The following is a 22,439-nucleotide window of genomic DNA, read 5'->3' on the forward strand; positions in this document are numbered from 1 at the left end:
GTATCAAAATTGTCCGATGTGTCCACCATAATGTCGCAGTCAAGATAATCTGATCGCTGCCATCACTAGTAAAAAAAATAAATATTGTAGACACTATAAATGTTGCGCAAACCAATCAATAAACGCTTATTGGGATTTTTTTTTTTAACCAAAAATATGTCGAAGAATAAGTATCGGCATAAACTGGAGGAAAAAAAATTATATTTTTTTGGGGGATATTTATTATAGCAAAAAGTAAAAAATTATGCTTTCATGTCAGTTAAAGCGACGCAGTGTCAAATTGCAAAAAGTGCTCTGGTCTTTGGCCATCAAAATCGTCCGCCACGGTTAAATGGTTAAAGCCTAAATCCAACTTATTTAAAAATTAAAAAAAAAAAAACAGAAAAAACAGCTACATTGCTTGCCCTATCTTTGGTGTTGTCCCTCGCTGACGCACCAATTTAAGTGTCACACCTCTTTACTTCTATCAAATTCTTTAGTGCATTGTTTGCTACTTTAAGGCCTTTTTTTTCCATTGTACTCTCTTCTTATTTATTTTTGCTAATTCTCCCTAAATAAAAAGCTTCAAAATTACTTTTAGATAAAACAATTGGCTACTACAGCATCTCAGACTAGTGAAGAATATGAAGACTATGATAACGGGATTAATAGAGCAAGCTTTCATCAGAGCAAGGAAGCAACTCAAAATAGTGAGGTATGTTTGTTTTTTTTCTTTGTTTTTTTCCAGCAGATTACTGCATATATGCAGTCCTATTCAAAATATTTCTAATTTTTGTTTTAAAATGTACATGCAATGTAAAGGCAAAAACAGCAGTAAATAACCTGATAGGTGTTTTATTCCTTCCTTACTCTGTCCAAGGCTAAAAAGCTTTGAACAAAATGTAAAAATGTTGATGACGTCTGCCTCATTTTCTGGCTTGAGAACATCCAGCATCAACTAAAACTTTTCTCCCAGTTTTACTTTACCTGGCCCACCCTTTAATTCTTTGTATTTAGAATCTTTAAAGTTTTAGTAAACTTGCTTTGATGTTTTGTACTTACAGGTAAGCCTATAATAAGGCTCACCTATAGGTACAGTAAATATCTCCAAAACCTGCAGGGTTTAGGAGCGCCTTACATGTGTAGCACCCGGTGACATCAATGGCACATGCACACTGCGCTCCCAATAGACAGCGTGCCTTCCATTGAGAGAGCTGTGCCTCGGCCAGGAGTCACGTCCTTGATGTCATTGCGGCTTGGTCAATCAAACGTCCAAAGCCTGCCAGCCCGGAATGAAGATGGATTCCCTGTCAGTGGTGATGGTGGGATCCAGTGCTTGGGTAAGTCTGATATAATGCAATGTATACTACCACATGACATAAAAAATGGTCCCCCAACAGGCTTATTTTTTTTTTGACCACGGCTGACAAATAGGCTATCACAGAAGGGCGTTTACAGGTAAAAAAACAAAAGTGTAATTTTTCATGCCCGGTGTAGCATGAGGCTAAAATCATGAAAGCTCAGCATCACATTATCACATTACCATATTATCTAGGACAACCTGCATGCAAATGCTGTTTGCCTTTGAACACCCACTCTTTCAGAATGACATCCACCCATCAAGATATTTTTGATATGTGCATAATTTCTCCTAATAGTGAGCCTACTGCTTGCATCAGGGCATTATATGTTAAACCCAACAAACATGCTACATGCAATGATGTATTGAACCAAGGAGCGTCAATATGATATAAATATATATACACAGTGGGGGAAAAAAAGTATTTAGTTATTTAGTCAGCCACCAATTGTGCAAGTTCTCCCACTTAAAAAGATGAGAGATGCCTGTAATGGTCATCATAGGTATACCTCAACTATGAGAGACAAAATGTGGAAACAAATCCAGACAATCACATTGTCTTATTTTTGAAAGCATCGATAGCTCTTTGGTCTTCACCATAGTGGAGTTTGGAGTGTGACTGTTTGAGGTTGTGGACAGGTGTCTTTTATACTTATAACAAGTTTAAACAGACGCCATTAATACAGGTAATGAGTGGAGGACAGAGGAGCCTTTTAAAGAAGATACAGGTCTGTGAGCCAGAAATCTTGCTTGTTTGTAGGTGACCAAATACTTATTTTCCACCATAATTTGCAAATAAATTCTTTCAAAAATCAGAAAATGTGATTGTCTGGATTTGTTTCCACATTTTTGTCTCTCATAGTTGAGATATACCTATGATGACAATTACAGGACTCTCTCATCTTTTTAAGTGGGAGAACTTGCACAATTGGTGGCTGACTAAATACTTTTTTGGCCTACTGTATATTGTAATACACTTAGTACAGTGAGGAAAATAATTATTTGATCCCCTGCAGATTTTGTAAGTTTGCCAACTTACAAATAAATGAAGGGTCCATATGTTTTATCATAGGTGCATTTTAAATGATAGAGACAGAATATCAACCAAAAATCCAGAAAAAACACAATACAAATGTTATAAATTGAGTTGCAGTTTAACAAGTAAAATAAGTATTTGATCCCCAAGCAAAACATGACTTAGTACTTGGTGGAGAAACCCTTGTTGGTAAGCACAGAGGTAAGACATTTTTTTGTAGGTGGTTACCAGGTTTGCACACATCTAAGGAGGGATTTTGGTCCACCCTTCTTTACAGATTTTCTCTAAATCCTTAAGGTTTTTAAATATCTTTTGGCAACTCGAATGTTTCAGCTCCCTTCATACATTTTCTATAGAATTAAGGTCTGGAAACTGGCTAGGCCACTCCATGACCTTAATGTGCTTTTTCTTGACCCACTCCTTGTTTTGGTGGTATGTTTTGGGTCATTGTCATGATGGAAGACCCATCCATGACCCATCACCCATCTTCAGTGTTCTGGCTGAGGGAGGAAGGTTCTCATCCAAGATTTACAATACATGGCCCAATCAATTGGCCCCTTAATGCAGCAAAGCTAGCCTGTACCTTTAGCAGAGAAACTGCCCCAAAGCATAATGTTTCCACCTCCGTGCTTGACTGTAGGGATGGTGTTCTTAGGGTCATAGTTAGCATTTATCTTCCTCCAAACGCAGCGAGTCAAGTTACTGCCAAAGAGCTAAATTTTCATCTCATCTGACCACAGCACTTTCTCTCAATCATTCTCTGAATCATTTAGCTGTTCATTGGCAGACTTCATATGGGCCTGTACATGTGCTTTCTTGAGGAGGGGGACCTTGTAGGTGCACAGGATTTCAATCCATTATAGTATACTGTGTTACCAATGGTTTGTTTGGTGACTGTGGTCCCAACTGCCTTGAGATCATTCACAAGCTCTAGTTCTGGGCTGATCCCTCAATTTTCTCATGATCATCCTTACCCCATGAGGCGAAATCTTGCATGGAGCTCCAAACCGAGGGCGATTGATGGTGATTTTGTATTTCTTCCATTTGAGAATAATAGCTCCAACAGTTGTCTCCCTCTCACCGAGCTTCTTGCTGATGGCCTTTGTAGCCCATTCCAGCCTTGTATAGGTCTACAATCTTGTCTCGTATGTCCTTTGACAGCTCTTTGGTCTTGACCAGGATGGTGAGGTTTGAATGGAAGAAAGATTTTGTGCACAGGTGTATTTTATAGAATAGAGGGAAAAAAATTGGGACTTTAATGGCACCACACTCAAAGTAGGTTTGTATAAAAAAATATATATTTAATTGAAGATTAACAAGAAATTTAAAACATGAATTGTGTATGCAAAATATCATATTTAATTCATGTTATTAAAACCAAATATGTGTCTGGTATCACCAAAAAACCCTCAAATTGTTGGGAAAAAAATGTTGGGAGCCCCCAAAGTAGTTACAGCACAAAATACAATAAACAACCATACAATCCGTGGCTCAGGCTGGATTCACACCTATGCATTTTTTGTGCTTTTTGCAGATTTGCACTACCGTGTTCCATAGGAATCAATGTTAAATGGACTGTAGTGCAATTCTGCAAAATGCAAAAAGCGCTAAAACTGCATAGGTGTGAATCCAGCCTAAATGAGGGAAGGCGATGTCCAGCTAGAAAAGTTCCTCACTGGTCATAATGTTTCGTGGGACATACGCTTCTTCAAGAGCTTTTAAGAATTAAGTTACTCAAGTCTACAATAAAGGTAAAAGCACAATAGTTACACAACTCATAGGATCATATTCAATATATTACATATACTATAATTTAGGAGGTGTGTTATTACTTACAAAAACAGAATAACCAGGCCCCCCCCCCCCCCCCATAAGTGGATATGGGGCACATGTAAAAACAGACAGTGCAGAGCTAGTGTAAGAAGGGTAACATTTTTATTTTATATATCTATATATATAGATATATAAAATTATAATATAATGTTGTGAAATCCATTAAGCAATTTCCGACCAACCACCGTCATTATACTGCGGCAGGTTGGCACGATCCTGCGAACCTCCGTAGCTGTACCTCGGCCATGCTTTAAGCATGATAGCAGGCGCGTACGTGCTGCACTGCAGGGGTGCCAATGCTTGTGACTGCCGGTCACAATGACCGCCGGCCAGAATGGGGACGTGTGTAAACACACAAATCCCTGTTCTGTGAGGAGATGCAGATCGTGAGTTCCTAATAGCTTGGAACCACGATCTGTCATCTACAATCAGTCCCCTCCCCTACAGTTAGAACACACACACAAAGGAACACAGTTACCCCCTTGATTGCCCCTAGTGTTAACCCTTTCCCTGCCAGTGCACTTTTATAGCACTGATTGCTGTATAATTATTAATCGTCCTAAAAGTGTCTGCCATAATGTCGCAGTAACCAATTAAAAATCTCAAATCACCGCCATTACTAGTAAAAAATAATAATAATAATAAAAATGCCATAAATCTATCCCCTATTTTAAATGACGCTACAATTTTTGCGCAAACCAATCAAAATGAGCTTTTCTTAAAAAAATAAAATTCAAAAAATTGGGGATATTTATTATAGGCAAAAGGTACAAAATATTGGGTTTTTAAAAAAAAAAATTGTCGCTCTTATTTTTTGGTTTATAGCGCAACAAATAAAAACCGCAAAGATGATCAAATAGCACCAAAAGAAAGCTCTATTTGTGGGAAAAAAAACTACGTCAGTTTTGTATGGGTACAGTGCCCCATGACCGCGCAATTTTCAGTTAAAGCGACGCAGTGCCGTATCGCAAAAAATTGCCTGGTCATTGAGCAGCCAAATCTTCGGGCCTGAATTGGTCAAGGGTTTAAATATCATAATGCACTTACTGGGGTATTGGCAGCTTCCCAACCAAGGGTAGAGAGATACGTATTATATTTAGAAAAAGTTAGGGGTATAATAACCTACATTGGGGATAAAATCCTGAGTAAGAACACTAGACAAGGCACATGTCGAGTGGAAGTATCAAAATACATATACACAATGTATAATGGCGTCCGTTTAATATACTTTGCTATTTCACATCTCATGAGTTCTCCGCTCTTCTCCCCCTTGTGGCAGTTTAATAAACAGTGTAGATCACTTTTCCCACTGAGAATAGAAGTGATCTACAAAAGCTCTGAGAATCCTGAACGGCTTCTGTTTCTGTAATCTCGCGATAGCAATATTAGAACCCCAAAGTGAAATACGAAGCACTCCACATATACTGCACATATTAATTAATAAAGATATAATCCCCCTACCCAATAAACAGACACCCCATAACAGTAAAACATTATAATGATTAATACATAAGCATAAAACATGTGCATTTTTATGTGAATGGTGTATTCTGAAATTATTGTACTGTATTTGTCATGCATACAAGCACCATTCATATAAAAACTATATATATATATATATATATATATATATATATATATATATATATATATTAAATAGTTCTAAATCATTTTTAAAAAGCATAACAATAAAAATATTAAATTAACATTTAAAATAAATAATTTACAATAAAGAGAACCCCCGTATAATAAAATTAAAATAGTCCATGAGCTGAACTAAATTGTAGGTTTGAAATAAATTAAAAAATAATTAAAAAAATGAAATAAAATATAGAAAATTTTATTTAAATAATACCAGTTCAAAGGAAGTGGTTTTATGTTATTTTAAATACTCATCCAATTGAATTGATAAAAAAGGCATTTTACAAATATATATGTTGTGTCAAAAAACTCCCATAATATGTTAATAATGGTACAATCCTATAAAAGTAAGTCACTGTTAAACTATTAAGCATTTGAGGGTATAAGATAGTAAGCAAGATGGAGGGTCAGAAAAAAAAAAAAAGAGAGGTGCAAAATTTTCTTACACCCAAAACTGCGTGCTTGTGTCACGAGTGGTTGGCAATTGGGATCGCCTATATGGTCAAAGATCTCGCATGCTGGCACAATCTAAAAAAGATGCTATATGGAGTAGCATAGTGGAGCAAGTGAACGCATCCGGGGATACCGCACAAAGCATTGAGACCTGCAAATGTCACATTGCTGATATCAAAGGTCAAATAAAAAATTGATCATCATTGCAAGGCACCAAAGAGGCACAGGAGGAGGCCCACCAGTGGACGTCAATTTCAATTCATATGAGGAGGAATTAAAGGGGTGCCTTGGGCCAGATACCATCGTCTGAGTACCTGGAGAATATGACACAGATGCCCATAGTAAGTATTTTTTATTTAAATAAAAAAAAAAAGTGTTTATATATTTATGAAGTTTATAAGATATATATATTTTTTTTTATTGTGCAGTGTTGCAACAACCATCAAATGAGCAAGAGCCTGCCAGCAACCACGAGGTGCAACCAGTGCAAGAGGGAGATCACACCCTAATGCTATTCAGTGATGACGGTAATTATTAATGCCTTCATTTACAAGTGGCGGTGTGTCCATATAGGACGCAGGAGCACCGCCCCTTCTCTCCTGTCATCTCTGGTCCGTTTTCAGCATAGAGGAGAGTGGGACTGGGTGCGTCTCTGCTCTGCTCAGTAAACGTAGACGTACCTGTCATCCGCCTGCAGGGATCAGCGTAGCAAGTGGAGTCCGTCAACCAGATGCACCGCTGTGAAAGGGGCCATACAGTTGGTGGAAGAAGCCCACAGTTAGATTAGAGGTTTTGGAGGCCAGATCTCTACATAAAGAATACAGATCAATGGCCGTTCTATCTAAAACAGGATGTTTTGATGTTTTTCATCTGTTTTCATACCATTTAATTATAAAAAATTATAAAAAAGGAATGGGACATTGTCCAAAAAATATAATATTTTAAAACTAGTAATAATTAAAAATAAAGTGCTCTCAACAACCCCCCCCCCCCCCCACGACTCATGCGGAATGGTGAAATGCACAATACCTTTAAACAGAGCGGGTATGTTGAAAATGTATGTTAATTTAATTTAAAAATTACAAATAGAGCTTTCATGTGACTTTAAATTTAGTGATCACATTGGCAGTGTATACTACTCATACAGTTTACTGTACAAATACATTAACACATGTATAATTTAGATCATAATTATAGCACAACTGTAGATATTCTGTGTAATGTTCAGCCTAAAAAATTTTTTTTTTTTTTTTTTTTTTTTTTTTTTTTACAGAACACTCAAATTGTGTTGGAGTTTGAAGAAATGGAGGCTTCAAACCTGTGTTGTAAGTGTAAAATATCCTTTTGTCGACACCTGAAACTTCTACTTATTAGTTAACCTTTGCTATGTTACAATATGAACATATATAAAGTGGTACTAAAGTCCACTATCGTGTTCTTTTTAGGGCCACACCGGGTGTTCTAGTGTGCTAGTATGCATAGGATATTCGCACAATATAGCATGTTTACCTGTCGCACTGAATCCTCCAGAGCTGCATTGTAATTAATCTGGCAGGTGCCAGGGGCTTCCATCTTCGCCCAGTCTTGGCCGCAGCAATGTCACTCCCGAGCTTGTGGTTTGTAGTCCCATCAGAGCGACACAGATTGGGGCTGTAAAAATGTGTTTAGCCATGCATGCGCAGATCACTGAGCACATGATGGCTGACAGGGAGGAGGAAGTATTTATGACAGAAGAAACTGCTAGGGTCGCTTCTTTATTAAATATCCTGTCTTTCAACAATTTCATTAAAATCGAAATTTTCTACTAGTTATACATTTCTTTTTTTCTTAATTAGCTCCTGAAGAAGTTTGAAATGAAGAAGATCCACAACCTGGACCATCACATACTGGAAAATGTAAAGATGAAAATATCAGTTGCCCCCTTATAAAAAGTGTGACAAAATAACAAAAATATTCTTTTTTCAAGCAGATCAGCTGGAAAATGTAATCTCCAATCCGGGTGGAGCAGTGGATGCTATACCTCTAACAAATAAATCTACAAACCACCAAAACTTTTCTTTATTTATTTTTTCTTTATATTTCATAGCAAGAATAGTTTTTGAATATTTTATTTTTTTATTTATTTATTAAAAAATATATTTTTTATTTATTATTTTGCAGATCAAGAAGAAGAAAGAGTGCATCATGCACCGGATAATAATTCTTCTGGCCCTATACGGGTTCCCAGAGGAAGGAGAAGGCAACTGCTAGCTGACAGAGTAGAGGCAGCTGGTAGTGCCGCTGTTCAAATGGAGCAGACCTTAAATTTATTAAGGGAAAGCTTAAGGGATAGACAATCGATCCAAGAGTCTATTCAGAACTCCATTGTTGCCGAAATGAGACGGTCCAATGACAACATGGAGCGTCTTACTACTGCAGTTTTGCAGCAGCAAACAGTCTTCAAAGAGATGCTAGAAGAACATAAAAAATTTCCCTTGCTCTTCTGCATCTTGTTGGTCATATGATGCTGCCAAACCAATAACTGGCACCATGGATGATTTAAACTATGGGAGGGATCCCTCAAACATTTGAATAAATACACAGATCTAGGGTTTGTTAAGTTAAATAATGTTCCTAGTCCGAAGTTCTGTAACTTATTTTTTTGTTGTCTTGGTTTTATAAAAATGTTAAATGTTGACAAATTTAATATTGACTATTTTTGTTGGTCATCCACGTTGCTCCCCCTTGTCAATGATACTAAATAGGGGACCAGTAAAAAGACCTTGTTTTGTTTGTTTGAAATTTTATATATTGTTCATTAAAAAATTTTTTATCAGAAATCCAGTGTGTGGTTTTTGTATATTTTTTATTCAACTTTAGTAAATGCGAAGAGAGGGAACAGTAGAACAATCTAAATTAAAGCAACATTAGGTTTCAATACCCTTAAGCTTCATAACAGTGGTACTTTTTAGAACTTTTTAAGGATTCCCCCTTAACATCCGGAGCTTCATACTTAGCATCAGTATGCCCCTTTCACATCTTGAGCCCCCTAATTAACATCAAGAGTTTCCTTTTACAGTCCCCCCCCACCTTTACATTATGAGTTCCCCTTTGCATCAATAGTCCCTACTTACATCTGAAGTCATCCTGTAACATTCACAGTGGCACTGTCCCAGAACATACACAGGCTGGTGAGGTTAACAAGCAGCTTGACGCCCCAACCATCACCACCAGTGCCTGCTAGACAGCCTACAAACTTTTGCACCCGAAAATATCTTTTCCATGCAAAGTGAGCTGAGGAGTCTGCTTAGCTACTGGTGCCTGCCTGCCATTTGACCCGGGGAGGGGACGGAGGGTGTGCACAGCCTGAGTGAAGTGGTGCATCCCTTTTATGGGCCATCAGAGTGGCACAGGGGGGAAATTGGCACCCTGCCCCCCCCCCTGCCCCAGGGTGACCACATTTCAAAACTGCCATTCAAGGACACTTTTGCCATGGACAGCTGCACCGAGTAGGCTGTCACCCACTGCCTGCAGACTGACACCAAGGATGATCGGGAGGATGAAGCTGCAGCAGCCGCCAGAGGACTTATGACCCTGCCAACCACCTATCAGTCACCTATTACAGAGCCAAAAGAAGTGCTCCAAAACCCTGTTGGCTTTGTGCTACAGGTGGTGGGTGGGCCCGCAGAGAGAAAAAACCTGCAGCTTCGGCAGCAGCAGAGAAGGCCGAAGTTCCCTGACCCTGAAGCTTCCTCCCTCCCCCTAAATATTGCACCCATGCCTCTCCATGTTGCACACCCTACCACAGATTGGCGCATGATTTGCCGCCTCTCGCAGAGTGGCGCATGGGTCCAATGGGCCCACCACCATGCGTGTACACATCACCTTGCGTTATCAGCGATGCATCATCTTTGCAGCTGTCAAAATCACAGCATCAGTTGTACTTCTGTAGCCACAACACTGCCTTTGCAAAGGTGTACACTGTAATATACAAATGTGAAGGACTCTGAGAATATATATATATATATATATATATATATATATATATATAATGTGTGTGTGTGTGTGTAATTGTATAGTTAATGTAATTCTAACCCGCTGTTGATGTATTTTCCACTGCAGTAGAGAAAGTTTTTACTTTCACTTTTGACCATGCAGGCAGATGGATGAAGGAAGAAGCTATTCTCTGGGAGAGTTCTCCAGTTCTCATCTCAGTATATTAAACTGGCAATGCTCTGAGATAAGCAGTGATCATCCTGATCTTGGGTTATCACAGTTTATTAAATGGACACATTTGAGGGTAAATAAATCAATTTCTCTTACCTCAAATCACTTTAAACAGCTTATGCCTGGTATTACTAGAGGTATATCTTGTCCCTATTAGATGCCCAGTAGGTATAGACCCCTGTAAGGGGACGTTATCCCATGCAATGGTATTGGACACTGTAGTTTAGTATTACAAAATCCTTTTTTCTTGTTCTGAAAATAATCACATAGTGGCATGCACAAAACCAAGTAACAAATTGCTGCCCAGTAGCCATAGAGCAGTGTTCACAGACAGGGTTCCAAGTAGTGAAAAAATGCTCACTCAAGTGTTCCATTGGAGAACATGTCTCTGCCTTTCCGTTCCTTAACCTTGCTCAGCTCCGTATCAATAAGATGTACCAACAGGTCTCCCTGAGTCACAGCTGGGTGTCTCTTGCTTTTAACCCCCCTGGCGGTGTTCCCGAGTCTGGCTCGGGGTGGAAATTTTGTACCAAAAGCGGTAACCCCGAGCCAGACTCGGGACCGCATTGCTGTATGCAGGAGAAAGTTTACTTACCTTCTCCCTTGGATCCAGCGATGTCCCCGCGCTGTACGAGCGGCTCGTCCTCCGCTCGATTCATCATGGAGCCGATCTCCGTTCCCTGTGAGCATTGCGACGCACGGGGACAGAGATCGGTGCCAAATTAAAAAAGTGAAACATACAGTATAATGTAATCTTACAGATTACATTGCTGTATGTAATTATTTCACATCCCCTCTGCCCCTAGTGGTCTATCCAGTGTCCTGCATGCAGTTTTATATTATAAAAACTGTTCTTTATGCCTGGAAACTGGAGATTGTCCATAGCAACCAAAACTGTCCCTTTACATCAAAAATGATTTTAGACCAGCTAGAAAACAGCGATAATAAATTAGAATCACTCGCAGAATTGAGGGATAGTGATTTGTGCGGAGATCTGTCATCAAATACTGAAAAGTAATGACAGTGACAATTCTGCAACTGAGCAAATTTCAGTGTTTTTGATTTGATTACATTATTGAATAATTTGTATTATTGTTATATTATTATTTGTTATAATTATTTATTATATTATAATTTATGATTTCATTTTTCAAACTTTATCATACCCGGGATGTCTGCTAGACTCTGGTTTGAACAGATTTAAGTGAGTTATTCCTAAGAATTCCAGGACTACAATATAAAACGCCAAATTTTCCTGCAAAATAATTGTACCACTTTCAGCACCTAAAATCCAAAATAATCATACCGCCAGGGAGGTTAAATGTGTCCCAACAAAGGCGTCCATCACGCAGGTGCGCGCATGACGTCACTTGGCCTCGGCCAAAAATGACAAGTCCCCCGAAGGCGGCCGCACTGCGTGTGCGCCGCTGGAATCGTGCGGCCATGGCCAGAGAGACTTATCTTGATATAGGGATGAGGCAAAGTATATCTATACATGTCCACGGTACCACCCTGCAGTAACATGATTTTTGTAATTATAGGTGTATTTTATACACATGAGTTGTCGTTAGGAGCACCTTCTTAAATTGACAGGACTAATCTGTGTACCACATGAGCACATATTGTAGCCAGGGTTTGGGAGCCAGAATAATTGTTGGTTGGTAGGGGATCAAATACTTATTTTAATCATTGAACTGCAACTCAATTTATAACATTTGTCTCTATCATTTAACCACCTCGCGCCCGCCCTATAGCCGATTTACGGCCTTAGAGCGGGCGCTTTCCTGCAATTGGCCGTCCCTGGACGTCCTATTGTTTACTTCCGCAATGCGCGCCGCCGCGGGCGCGCATCGCGGAAGTTCTGTGTTCGCCGTGTCCCCCGGGGACAGGCAAACACAGATCGCTGTAAATGGCCAATCACAGCGGCCGTTTACAGTGTGATCGGCGTGTCCAATGGGAGATGATCTCATATGTAAACATATGAGATCATCTCTCAGCGCCGCTCTCCCTCCTCACACAGACAGCGTGTGAGAGGGGAGAGATGAACGGCTGCAGCAGCCGTCAGTGCACAGAGAGGAAAAAAAAAAGCGTAAAAAAAAAGTGCCATCCTCCCCCAGTGCCATCCTGCCCCAGTGCCATCCACCCTAGTGCAATCCACCCCACCCCAGTGCCACCTGCCCCCAGGGCTATATGTCCCCAGTGCCACCTGTTGTCAGTGCCATTTGTCCCCAGTGCCATCTGTCATCAGTGCCACGTATAAGTGGCATCTGTCATCAGTGCCACGTGTCATTAGTGCCACATAGTGCCATCTGTCATCAGTGCCACGTATTAGTGCCATCTGTCATCAGTGCCACATATCAGTGCCATTTGTCATCAGTGCCACCTGTCTGTCACGTGCCATCTGTTGTCAGTGTCGCGTGTCATCAATGCCACTTATCAGTGCCATCTGTCATCAGTGTCACGCGTCATCGGTGCCACGTATTAGTGCCATCTGTCATCGGTGGCACGTATCAGTGCCACGTATTAGTGTCATGTGTCATCAGTGCCACATATTAGTGCCATCTGTCATCAGTGCCACGTGTCATCAGTGCCACGTATAAGTGTCATCATTGCCACGTATCAGTGCCATCTGTCATCAGTGTCACGTGTCATTGTCCTGGTATTTCAAAAGTGTAATAAGTAGTCAACAAGTTAGATGTGTAATTTATGCTCCTAGAACACGTGATGGCGCTCCCTGCATGTTGGGCCTCTCTATGTGGCCAGGCTGTGAAAAAGTCCCACACATGTGGTATTGTAATACTCAGGAGGAGTAGCAGAATTTTTTTGGGGGTGTCATTTGTGGTATACACATGCCATGTGAGAGAAATAACCTATTACAATGACAATTTTGTGGAGAAAAAAAAATGAAAAATCTTAATTTTGCAAAGAATTGTGGGAAAAAAATGACAACATCAAAAAGCTCACCATGCCTCTTACTAAATACCTTGGAATGTCTACTTTCCAAAAAGGGGTCATTTGGGGGGTATTTGTACTTTCCTGACTTGTTCGGGTCACAAGAAGCGAGATAGGCCACCAGTACATCAGATGTGATCAATTTTGTGCGATTCGCACCACAGCTTGTAGACTCTATAACTTTCACAAAGACCAAATAATATCCACTAATTTGGGTTATTTTTACCAAAGATATGTAGCAGTATAAATTGTGGCCAAAATTTATGAAGAAAAATTTATAATTTGCATAATTCTGTCACAGAAACAAAGAAATATGCGTTTTTTTTTCAAAATTTTCGGTCTTTTTTCATTTATAGCGCAAAAAATAAAAACCCCAGAGGTGATCAAATACCACCAAAAGAAAGCTCTATTTGTGGGAAAAAAAGGACACAAAATTCATTTGGGTAAAGTGTTGCATGACTGAGTAATTGTCATTCAAAGTGTGAGAGCACCAAAAGCTGAAAATTGGTCTGGTCAGGAAGGGTGTTTTAGTGCCCAGTAAGCAAGTGGTTAAAATACAAGTGTGATAACAATCATAGACCCATCATGTCTTTGTAAGTGGGCAAACTTACAAAATTTGCAGGGAATCAAATAATTATTTCTCTTATGTTCACCGACCGACACAACTCCTCTCTGTAACAAATGGGTTGTTAGCCTTATCACTTGGAGAATACTAGGCAAAGTTGTAACGCAACACTCAGAACTTAGTTCCGCCCGGGGGGCCGTCCCACAGGCTACAACCCTCCACCCTGCAAAGCAGCCTCCATTTTATTTTGCCTAGTAAAGGAGAAGGACCTAGGAACCCTGCGGGCCCATAGGTCCATGCTTTTTTACGCAGAAGCTTGGGTTTTTGCGCAAGATGATTGATCCTGTGATCTACTATTAACAGCCGGCTGGGTGACAGGCTGGATACCCTTATCCTTGTAGTGTCCCCAGTCCAGCCATCGAGCGTGTGCATGTCGCAGCTACGGCTCGGCAGGCCACGACATACCTCAGCTCCAGAGGTGGTCGGTGATCTTTTATGCTCCAGGCTACTGATGTCTGCGTCACAGTATGCTGAGGCCAGTAGCTACCCTGTACCGATCAGGTGTAGATCTACAATGGAATGTCTCCCAGCTATTCAGGACTTGTAAGTACAGATCTCCCTGCCTCGGCAGGGTTGAGCAGCTGGGCATTCCCTGGGAGGTCGAATCGGGGGTCCCTTGCCTCCCTCTCTTCTCTCCCCTGTCCCTATCTTCCCCCCCCTCATGAGGGGGGGATGCTGCATGTGATACTGAGCGGTGTGTGTAAGATCCCTGAGGGCTCTCATCTGAGGTGGGGGACTGGCTGGTGGTGCCTGGATCATGTGTGTTAAGCTCCCGAGAGGTGCTTCTGGCTGTGTTTTCAGTGCAGCGCTGTGTCTCTGACACTTTTCTGTCTCTGTCCCTCATGGATCTGGCCGGCGGCCATTTTAGGTTTGGGCGAGGGCAGCATGTCTTCTGGGCTTCAAGCGGCCATTTTCCCAGTGCTTTCCTATGCAGGACGCTGGCGGCCATTTTCTAGAAGCCTGAGCATGTTCAGTGTTCTCCAGGAGCAGCTACATGTGCTCTCAGCTTCCTGTCTGTTTTTACTGGACGCTGGGCAGCTGTTTTATGTAGCCTGAGCATGTTTTTCAGATCGTTTAACGATCGTTCTGACGGACTGCCACCAACGCAGTTTTGGTTTCCTCTGCACCTGGCAGCACTAGGGGTCTACAGGCACTGCTGTGAACAGAGCGGAACTTCTCAGGATGGTGAGTCCAGCGGGTTAGAGCCCCTCAGTCGGCGGCAGCAAGGAGGGTGGGACTGTCACTTTCCTAAGTCCCCTTCGGGTGGCAGACAGGGTAGGGTCAGCATGGCTTCAGAAACTGGTGTTTCTTTCCCCGAAATCCAGGCAATTGCAACCGGGTCACCTGCGGACTGCGCAGTTCCCATGGACACCCTGACAGCGGTCCTCAATTCGTTCATTGCCAAGATGGAGGCGGTATGTGGGAAGAAAGGTGCTAAAAAGCGCCCCCCCCCCCTGTCCTCTAGGGAGAGCTCTGACACAGACTCGGGTCCTGAGGCACTTGCACTTGTTGGAGCTCTTATCACAGCTGTGCTTGATACCCTGAAGATTCAGGAGCCAGCGGATCCCTCTGCTGATGTACCGGTCACTTTTGGGTCCCGCAAGCCATAACGTTCACCTAAGGTGTTCCCGTATCTGACTGACTTATTTTGACAAGTTCATTTACAAGGAATGGGGTCACCCCCGCAACGGACCTTTTCGGTCAGACAATGCCACGGCTGTGGCATACATCAATCACCAAGGGGGAATAAGAAGCTCAGCCGCTGCACGGGAGGTCGCTCACATACTTTGGTGGGCAGAGCGACACATACCTGCCCTGTCGGCCATTTACATCCCGGGAATGGAGAACTGGCAGGCGGACTGAGTCTTCAGATGCTGGACCCAGGAGAATGGGCTTTGCATCCGGAGATATTCAGGTTGCTGTGCCTGAAGTGGGGCACACCAGACGTGGATCTACTGGCCTCCCGCCTCAATCGGAAGGTGCCAAGATTCGTGTTCAGGACAAGAGATCCGTGGCCCGACGCATCAGACGCGCTGGTGGCTCTGTGGGATCAGTACCAGCTGATCTACACCTTTCCTCCACTGAAACTGTTGCCACGTCTGCTTAGCAGAATGGAAGCCGAGGGGATCCCACTAATGCTGGTTGCCCCAGATTGGCCTCAGCGTCCTTGGTACGCAGACCCGGTGCGTCTGGCGACTGGCGTTGCGAGAGGACCTCCTGTCTCAAGGTCCGCTTCTCCATCCTGCTTTGCCATCGCTGGCTTTAACAGCATGGCTATTGAAAGCCAGGTGTTGAGGAACCTGGGTCTGTCAGACTCGGTAATTCCAACTATGTTGAGAGCACGGAAATCTTCTTCTCGGAAGATATACCATCGTACCTGGAAGGCCTACACCTCCATGTGTGAGGCGAAAGGATGGCATCCGTGCTCCTTTTCCATATCCAGAATCCTGCTCTTTCTTCAACGGGCAAATTTCAGCCTCAGCTGTCTTTTTTCAACGACCACTGGCATCACACTCCCTAGTGAGTACCTTCGTTCAGGGGGTACGACATGTAGTCCCTCCGGTGCGTCCACTGTTACTCCCTTGGGATTTGAACCTGGTGTTGTCAGTGCTTCAAAAAACATTTGAAAATGTCAGGGAGATTCCCTGTTGACTCTTTCCCAGTAAGTGGTCTTTCTAGTGGCCATGACATCGGCCAGGAGGGTTTCGAACTGACTGCCTTGTCCTGCAAGTCGCCCTTTCTGGTTATCCACAGGGATAAGGTGGTGTTGTGTCTGCAACTGTCCTTTCTACCAAAAGTGGACTTGGCTTTTCATATCAATGAGGACATTGTATTTCCATCTCTGTGTCCTAAGCTGAAGCACCCTAAGGAGGTGGCCCTTCACACTCTGGACATGGTTAGGGCTCTGAAGGTGTATTTGTCTGCCACAGCTCCCTTTCGGAAGTCAGACTCACTGTTTGTTTCGGTGGCTGGTCCAAAGAAAGGCATGGCGGTCTCGTCGGCCACCATTTCCAGGTGGATCAGACAGATTGTAGTACAAGCCTACGCATTGAAGGGGCAGGTTCCCCCCTTTCCGGTCACCGCCCGCTTCACAAGGGAAATCGGAACGTCTTGGGCTTTCCGACACCAAGCGTCGGTCGCTCAGGTGTGTAAGGCGGCGACCTGGTCGTCTGTCCATACAGTTACCAAGTTCTATAAGGTAGACGTCAGTGTATCGCCTGTTTTGGCTGCAAAGTTTTGCAGGCGGCCGTGTAGTTGCAATTAAATATGCAATAGATATATTTTCCTGGTTTTTCGATAAAAAGGCAGTACTGTTATGTTAATGCACTGTTGCATTACTTCCGCAGTTTTGGTGCGGTCTGCGGATCACTCCTGTTGAGGATGCCCTTTTTTTGTGGTGGTTTTCCACGAACTGCTGTTTTTTTTTGTGGGTATAGTTTTACTAGTTCCCACTTGTCATGGTAGATGAAGTTTTTATGCTGTTTTTTTCCCACCCCGTTTTGGCACTGCTTGGGGACGTCCCATTTGTTACAGAGAGGAGCTGTGTCAGTCGGTGAATATTAGAGAAAATTCACCGACCGACACAGCACCCGCCCCTCCTTGTTATCTTTATGTTATACTGCAAGTTGACGTACTAAGGCTGCTTTGCAGGGTAGAGGGTTGTAGCCTGTGGGACCGCCCCCATGGGCAGAACTAAGAGTTCTGAGTGTTGTGTTACAACTTTGCCTAGTATTCTCGTAGTGATAAGGCTAACAACCCATTTGTTACAGAGAGGAGCTGTGTTGGTTGGTGAATTACAGAGAAAAGGATTTTTCGGTGAGTACAAAAAAATCGTATTGTTCCCCACTGTATATAAAAATATATACTCCATATGTAGAGGGTATAACAGAGAAAACCCCAGAGGCAGTAGGTATCTTTGGAAAATGAATCATGAATTTTAAAGTGTTAATATCAAACCCACATGTTTTTCATATAGAATGGTATAATAAATAGTTGTTGCATCAATAGATATTCTTTGTTTTCCCATATATACAGGGGATGTGGTGTTGTCTCATAATCAGGCTTGTAATTATTTATTTAAGATAAGAATTGTGTGAGTCAACCTGTTGACATCCAGTCTCCATGGAATTTCAAATGAAGCAAGTTGTTGAGGCCATTTCTTTTTCTGCACTCAGATCTTTGCATACATTGAACATTTAATTACACTGATGAGTGAACAACAAAAGCCACAGCAGGACCAACAATTGCACATATTACAGCAACTTTTGGACATGAAAAGAGAGTTATATGTGCAACAGAATCACAAAGATGACCAACAGCGCCATCAACAAGACCTACTGCTCCAACTCAAGGAATACCAGAACACTCAACTGAAGTTATCTGAAGATTTGTTACAGCAAATCACGATCTTGATACAGCAGCAAAACAACTTAATTTCTGGGCAAATCCAGCAACAACAGCAAGACTTTCAGGCCAAGCTTATGAAGGATTTAGCAAAACAAACAAAAGAGCAAGTCCAGGTGCTTTTGCAGACATCTAATAAATGTAAGCAAGTGGTGTGATTTAATAGTAAAGCGGAGCTTCCCCTTTTGGGTGCTTCCTCCCTCAGGGGGAGCTGGTACCTGTCCCTACTTCTGGGAGACCTCGCTGCAGCTAGATCCCTTGGAAGTTCGGCCCCCCTCCTCCTTCCTCTGCCACGGGGCCAGTTAGAAAGCACAGCGCACAGTAGGGAACTGGCTGTGATGCCAAAGGGCTTCACTGCTGGTTTCCCTTACCATGGAAAGTGGCGGCAGCACCCAAGAGCCGATCGGAAAATTGTCTGGGGTGCCCACATTGTGGGATCCTGGACAGGTAAGTGTTTGTAGCTGCTGACTTTTAATATTTTGGTGAGGCGGGGGTGGAACTCCTCCTATAAGTGAAAGAAAAGCATAAAAAATAAAAAACAGGAACCAATTTTAAACATGGAGGCTTCTGTGTATTACAATGGTATTGCTTAAACTAATGGTGCTCTAAATACATGGGCTGTCATATGCTTGTTTATTCTCGTATGATCATAGACAAAAGTCCAAATGCATTTTAGGAGGTAAAAGCCCTACCCCCATTGAGGCTTTGTAGTGTTGAACAAAGCTGTACTAGATTGATAAAATGGAACCGTATTTATCAGCGTATAACACGCACCCCAAGTTTAGAAGGGAAGTTTAAGGAAAAAAAACAAAACATTTAAATGCCCATCAATGCAGCCTTATCATTGTCCATCTGCAGCCTTGTCCACCATTGCAGCCTTGTCCACCACTGCAGCCTTGTCAGTCAGCCTTGTCTACCACTGCAGCCTTGTCAGTCAGCCTTGTCCGCCATTGCAGCCTTGTCAGTCAGCCTTGCCCACCATTGCAGCCTTGTCATTCAGCCTTGTCCGCCATTGCAACCTTGTCAGTCAGCCTTGTCCGCCATTGCAGCCTTGTCAGTCAGCCTTGTCCGCCATTGCAGCCTTGTCAGTCAGCCGTGTCCGCCATTGCAGCCTTGTCAGTCAGCCTTGTCCGCCATTGCAGCCTTGTCAGTCAGCCTTGTCCGCCATTGCAGCCTTGTCAGTCAGCCTTGTCCGCCATTGCAGCCTTGTCAGTCAGCCTTGTCCGCCATTGCAGCCTTGTCAGTCAGCCTTGCCCGCCATTGCAGCCTTGTCAGTCAGCCTTGCCCGCCTTGTCAGTTTTTTTTTTTTTTTTTTTTTTTTTTTTAATGGCGACCTTCGGCTGTTCTCGGCGGCTTTCGGCCCCCGAGAACAGCCGAAGGTGGCCGCAAGCTGCCGAGAACAGCCGAAGGTGGCCCGAAAGCCACCGAGAAGAGCCGAAGGCGGCAGAAAGCTGCCCAGAGGCTCAGAATCTCGGGGGATCGGCGTATAACACGCACCCACGATTTTTCCCCCTGCCTTTAAGGGGAAAAAAGTGAGTGTTATACACTCATAAATACGGTATTTACAAAATAAAAGTCAGAATAAAATGAAATCTGGACTTCAAGTTCTACTTTTGGCTCGCTCTTCCTTGCACACACAGTGCCGGGCAGTCTGGCTCGGTCATCATTGTTAAATGGAAGGTTTTATCCCCTTCATGGCCAGGCCATTTTTTGCTATTTAGCACTGTGATACTGGTCATGCAATGCTGTACCCAAAAGGAAATTTAGCAAATTTTTTTCACACAAATAGAGCTGTCAATACAATCTGTTTTACTTTCTGTTATAAAGCATATCCAATAAAACATTTAAAAATCAAATTTCTTCATAAATTGCGACCAACATATATTTTGTCTCTTCTAAAAGAAGTGTACTTGATTGGTTTGCATGGAAGTTATAGCATCTACAAACTATGGTGTGTGTATATATATATATATATATATATATATATATATATATATATATATATATATTATACACAGTGTATATATAGGATATTTAAATACTACTAATGACGGTGATCAGTGATTTATAATCTGAGTATGGTGGGAAATCTGTCACTTAAGCTGGGGGGGGGGGGGGAGGGGGGGGCTGGCTAACTGCCACCACCAGTGACACTAATACAGTGATCAGTGCTAATAATATACACTGTCCTAAGGACACTGACTGGGAATGGGTTAACATTTAGGGCGATCAAGGCGTTAACAGTGTGCCTAACAATGTGTGATGTGTGCTGCTTTTTTACTAAAGACCTCTTTGTTTCTTATCCCTGCTTTGCAGTTATAAGAAACAGCGAGAACGTTCACTCTGTACAGAGCCCTGTGTTGTTTGTCACTGGGCTCTGGGCTGTGATTGGACACAGCAGGCCACAACCCTTAATCATTGGCAGCTACGTAGGGGTACATCACTTTGCCTGCATGTACCGCTCATGCGGTGTGGTGTGCCTATGTAAACAAGGCAAACCGCTGATCTGTCAGGGAGCAAAATAAATCTTGTGTCTCAGCTAAGCTGAAACACGATCACTCCTTTCCTCCATTGTATCAATTCCCCACAAAGCATCTCCCAGGCACACACTTAACCCTTTGATCGCCCCTGGTGTTAACCACTTCCCTGCCAGTGTCATTTATACTGTGTTTTTTTTTTTTTAGCACTGATCACAGTATGGATGTCACTGGTGTCCAATTTGTCTGCCACAACATCGCAGCTAAAAATCGCTGATAGCCGCCATTACTAACAAAAACAATAAAAATAAAAAAAAGAAAGTCTCTAAATATACCATGTTTTGTAGACGCTATAACTTTTGCCCAAACCAATCAATATACGCTTTTGGGATTTTTTATTTTTTTTTTACAAAAAATTTGTAGCAGAATACATATTGGCCTAAATTGAAGAAATTAGATTTTTTTTTTTTTTAGATGTTTTTATTGGGAATGTTTTATACCAGAAATTAAAAAAATATTGTTTTAATATTCAAAATTGTCGGTCATTTTTTGTTTATATGCAAAATATTAAGACAGCAGAGGTGATCAAATGTCACCAAAAGAAAGCTCTGTTTGTGGGGGGAAAAAAGGACATCAATTTTATTTGGTTACAGCATCGTACGACTGCGCAATTGTCAGTTAAATCAGCGCAGTGCCGTATCGCAAAAAATAGGTAAAAGTGGGTAAAACCTTCCAGAGCTGAGGTGGTTAAGGTGAGGGCATTATTATCACATATATATTATATAACCTTTGATTTTTATTTTGAATGTGGGAGCACATGAAAAGTGTCATCAGCAGTTTGGTGTACCGGTAATTATTTTAAAATATTTTGTTATTTCCATATTATAATTTGGTGGCAGTGCAGGAGTTTTATTTTTACTTACATATTGTGTACTAAGGACGATGCCTAAGGAACAGGGATCAATGCATAATAATCTCTTCTGATTTTTTAGGTGAAACACGTCAAACCTCATACAATAAAGGACCTTCTTGTGGAAAGGTAAATCGGCAAACAGAATGAAGGTGGCTTTAAATGATGCCTCCTGTGTGCAGGAAGGTGATACTCTCTTATTCCAAGCCTGATTACCCCATGTTCTCTCTCCTCATGAATACAGCCATAGCCATTTTTCCTATCATGTAATCATTTGTATCCAGTATGCTGTCCCAGCATGGAACTGGTGGTGGGGGGACACTTGGGGGAAGCCTGGGGCTGTATGTGGTTTGTGGAAGCAAAGGGAAAACAGTTTCTGGAGACTGTGCAATGTTACAAGCAGAGCTGATGATACGGGGGACCACCGCTTCTCCTGAAGGGGGCCCCGGCACAGAGAGGGGGCCTGGACAGCAGGAGAATCGGTGGAGCAGAGAAGAACTCATGACATAACAATTCCCTGCGTGTCTCTCATCCAGCAACTGAAAGCCGGTTTGCTGGGTGAG

The 22,439-nt window shown here is 42.2% G+C and overlaps 1 protein-coding gene and 1 long non-coding RNA gene across 35 annotated transcripts in view; both read left to right on the forward strand.

The window, feature by feature from the left end:
• The window catches only part of LOC143981910 (uncharacterized), a 161,844-nt gene that overhangs the window by 127,417 nt on the left and 11,988 nt on the right, over window positions 1-22,439 (forward strand). For 32 of the 34 annotated variants that reach the window (XM_077480124.1, XM_077480139.1, XM_077480127.1 and 29 more), the window contains 3 exons: window positions 581-694; window positions 18,261-18,630; window positions 21,959-22,005. In XM_077480124.1, coding sequence (XP_077336250.1) covers window positions 581-694; window positions 18,261-18,630; window positions 21,959-22,005 — 531 coding nt within the window. Of the gene's footprint in view, window positions 1-580; window positions 695-18,260; window positions 18,631-21,958; window positions 22,063-22,439 lie in introns of all 34 variants that reach the window. The other 2 variants (XM_077480159.1, XM_077480160.1) reach the window with 2 other exon arrangements.
• LOC143981918 (uncharacterized) lies at window positions 6,383-9,425 on the forward strand. Its single transcript, XR_013274381.1, has 3 exons — window positions 6,383-6,829; window positions 7,576-7,627; window positions 8,138-9,425. It is a non-coding gene; the product is annotated as an uncharacterized LOC143981918 (long non-coding RNA).

Source organism: Lithobates pipiens, unplaced genomic scaffold (assembly GCF_037356315.1).
Source record: "Lithobates pipiens isolate NorthernLeopardFrog02 unplaced genomic scaffold, aLitPip1_a1.2 Scaffold_16, whole genome shotgun sequence".
Taxonomy (NCBI): domain Eukaryota; kingdom Metazoa; phylum Chordata; class Amphibia; order Anura; family Ranidae; genus Lithobates; species Lithobates pipiens.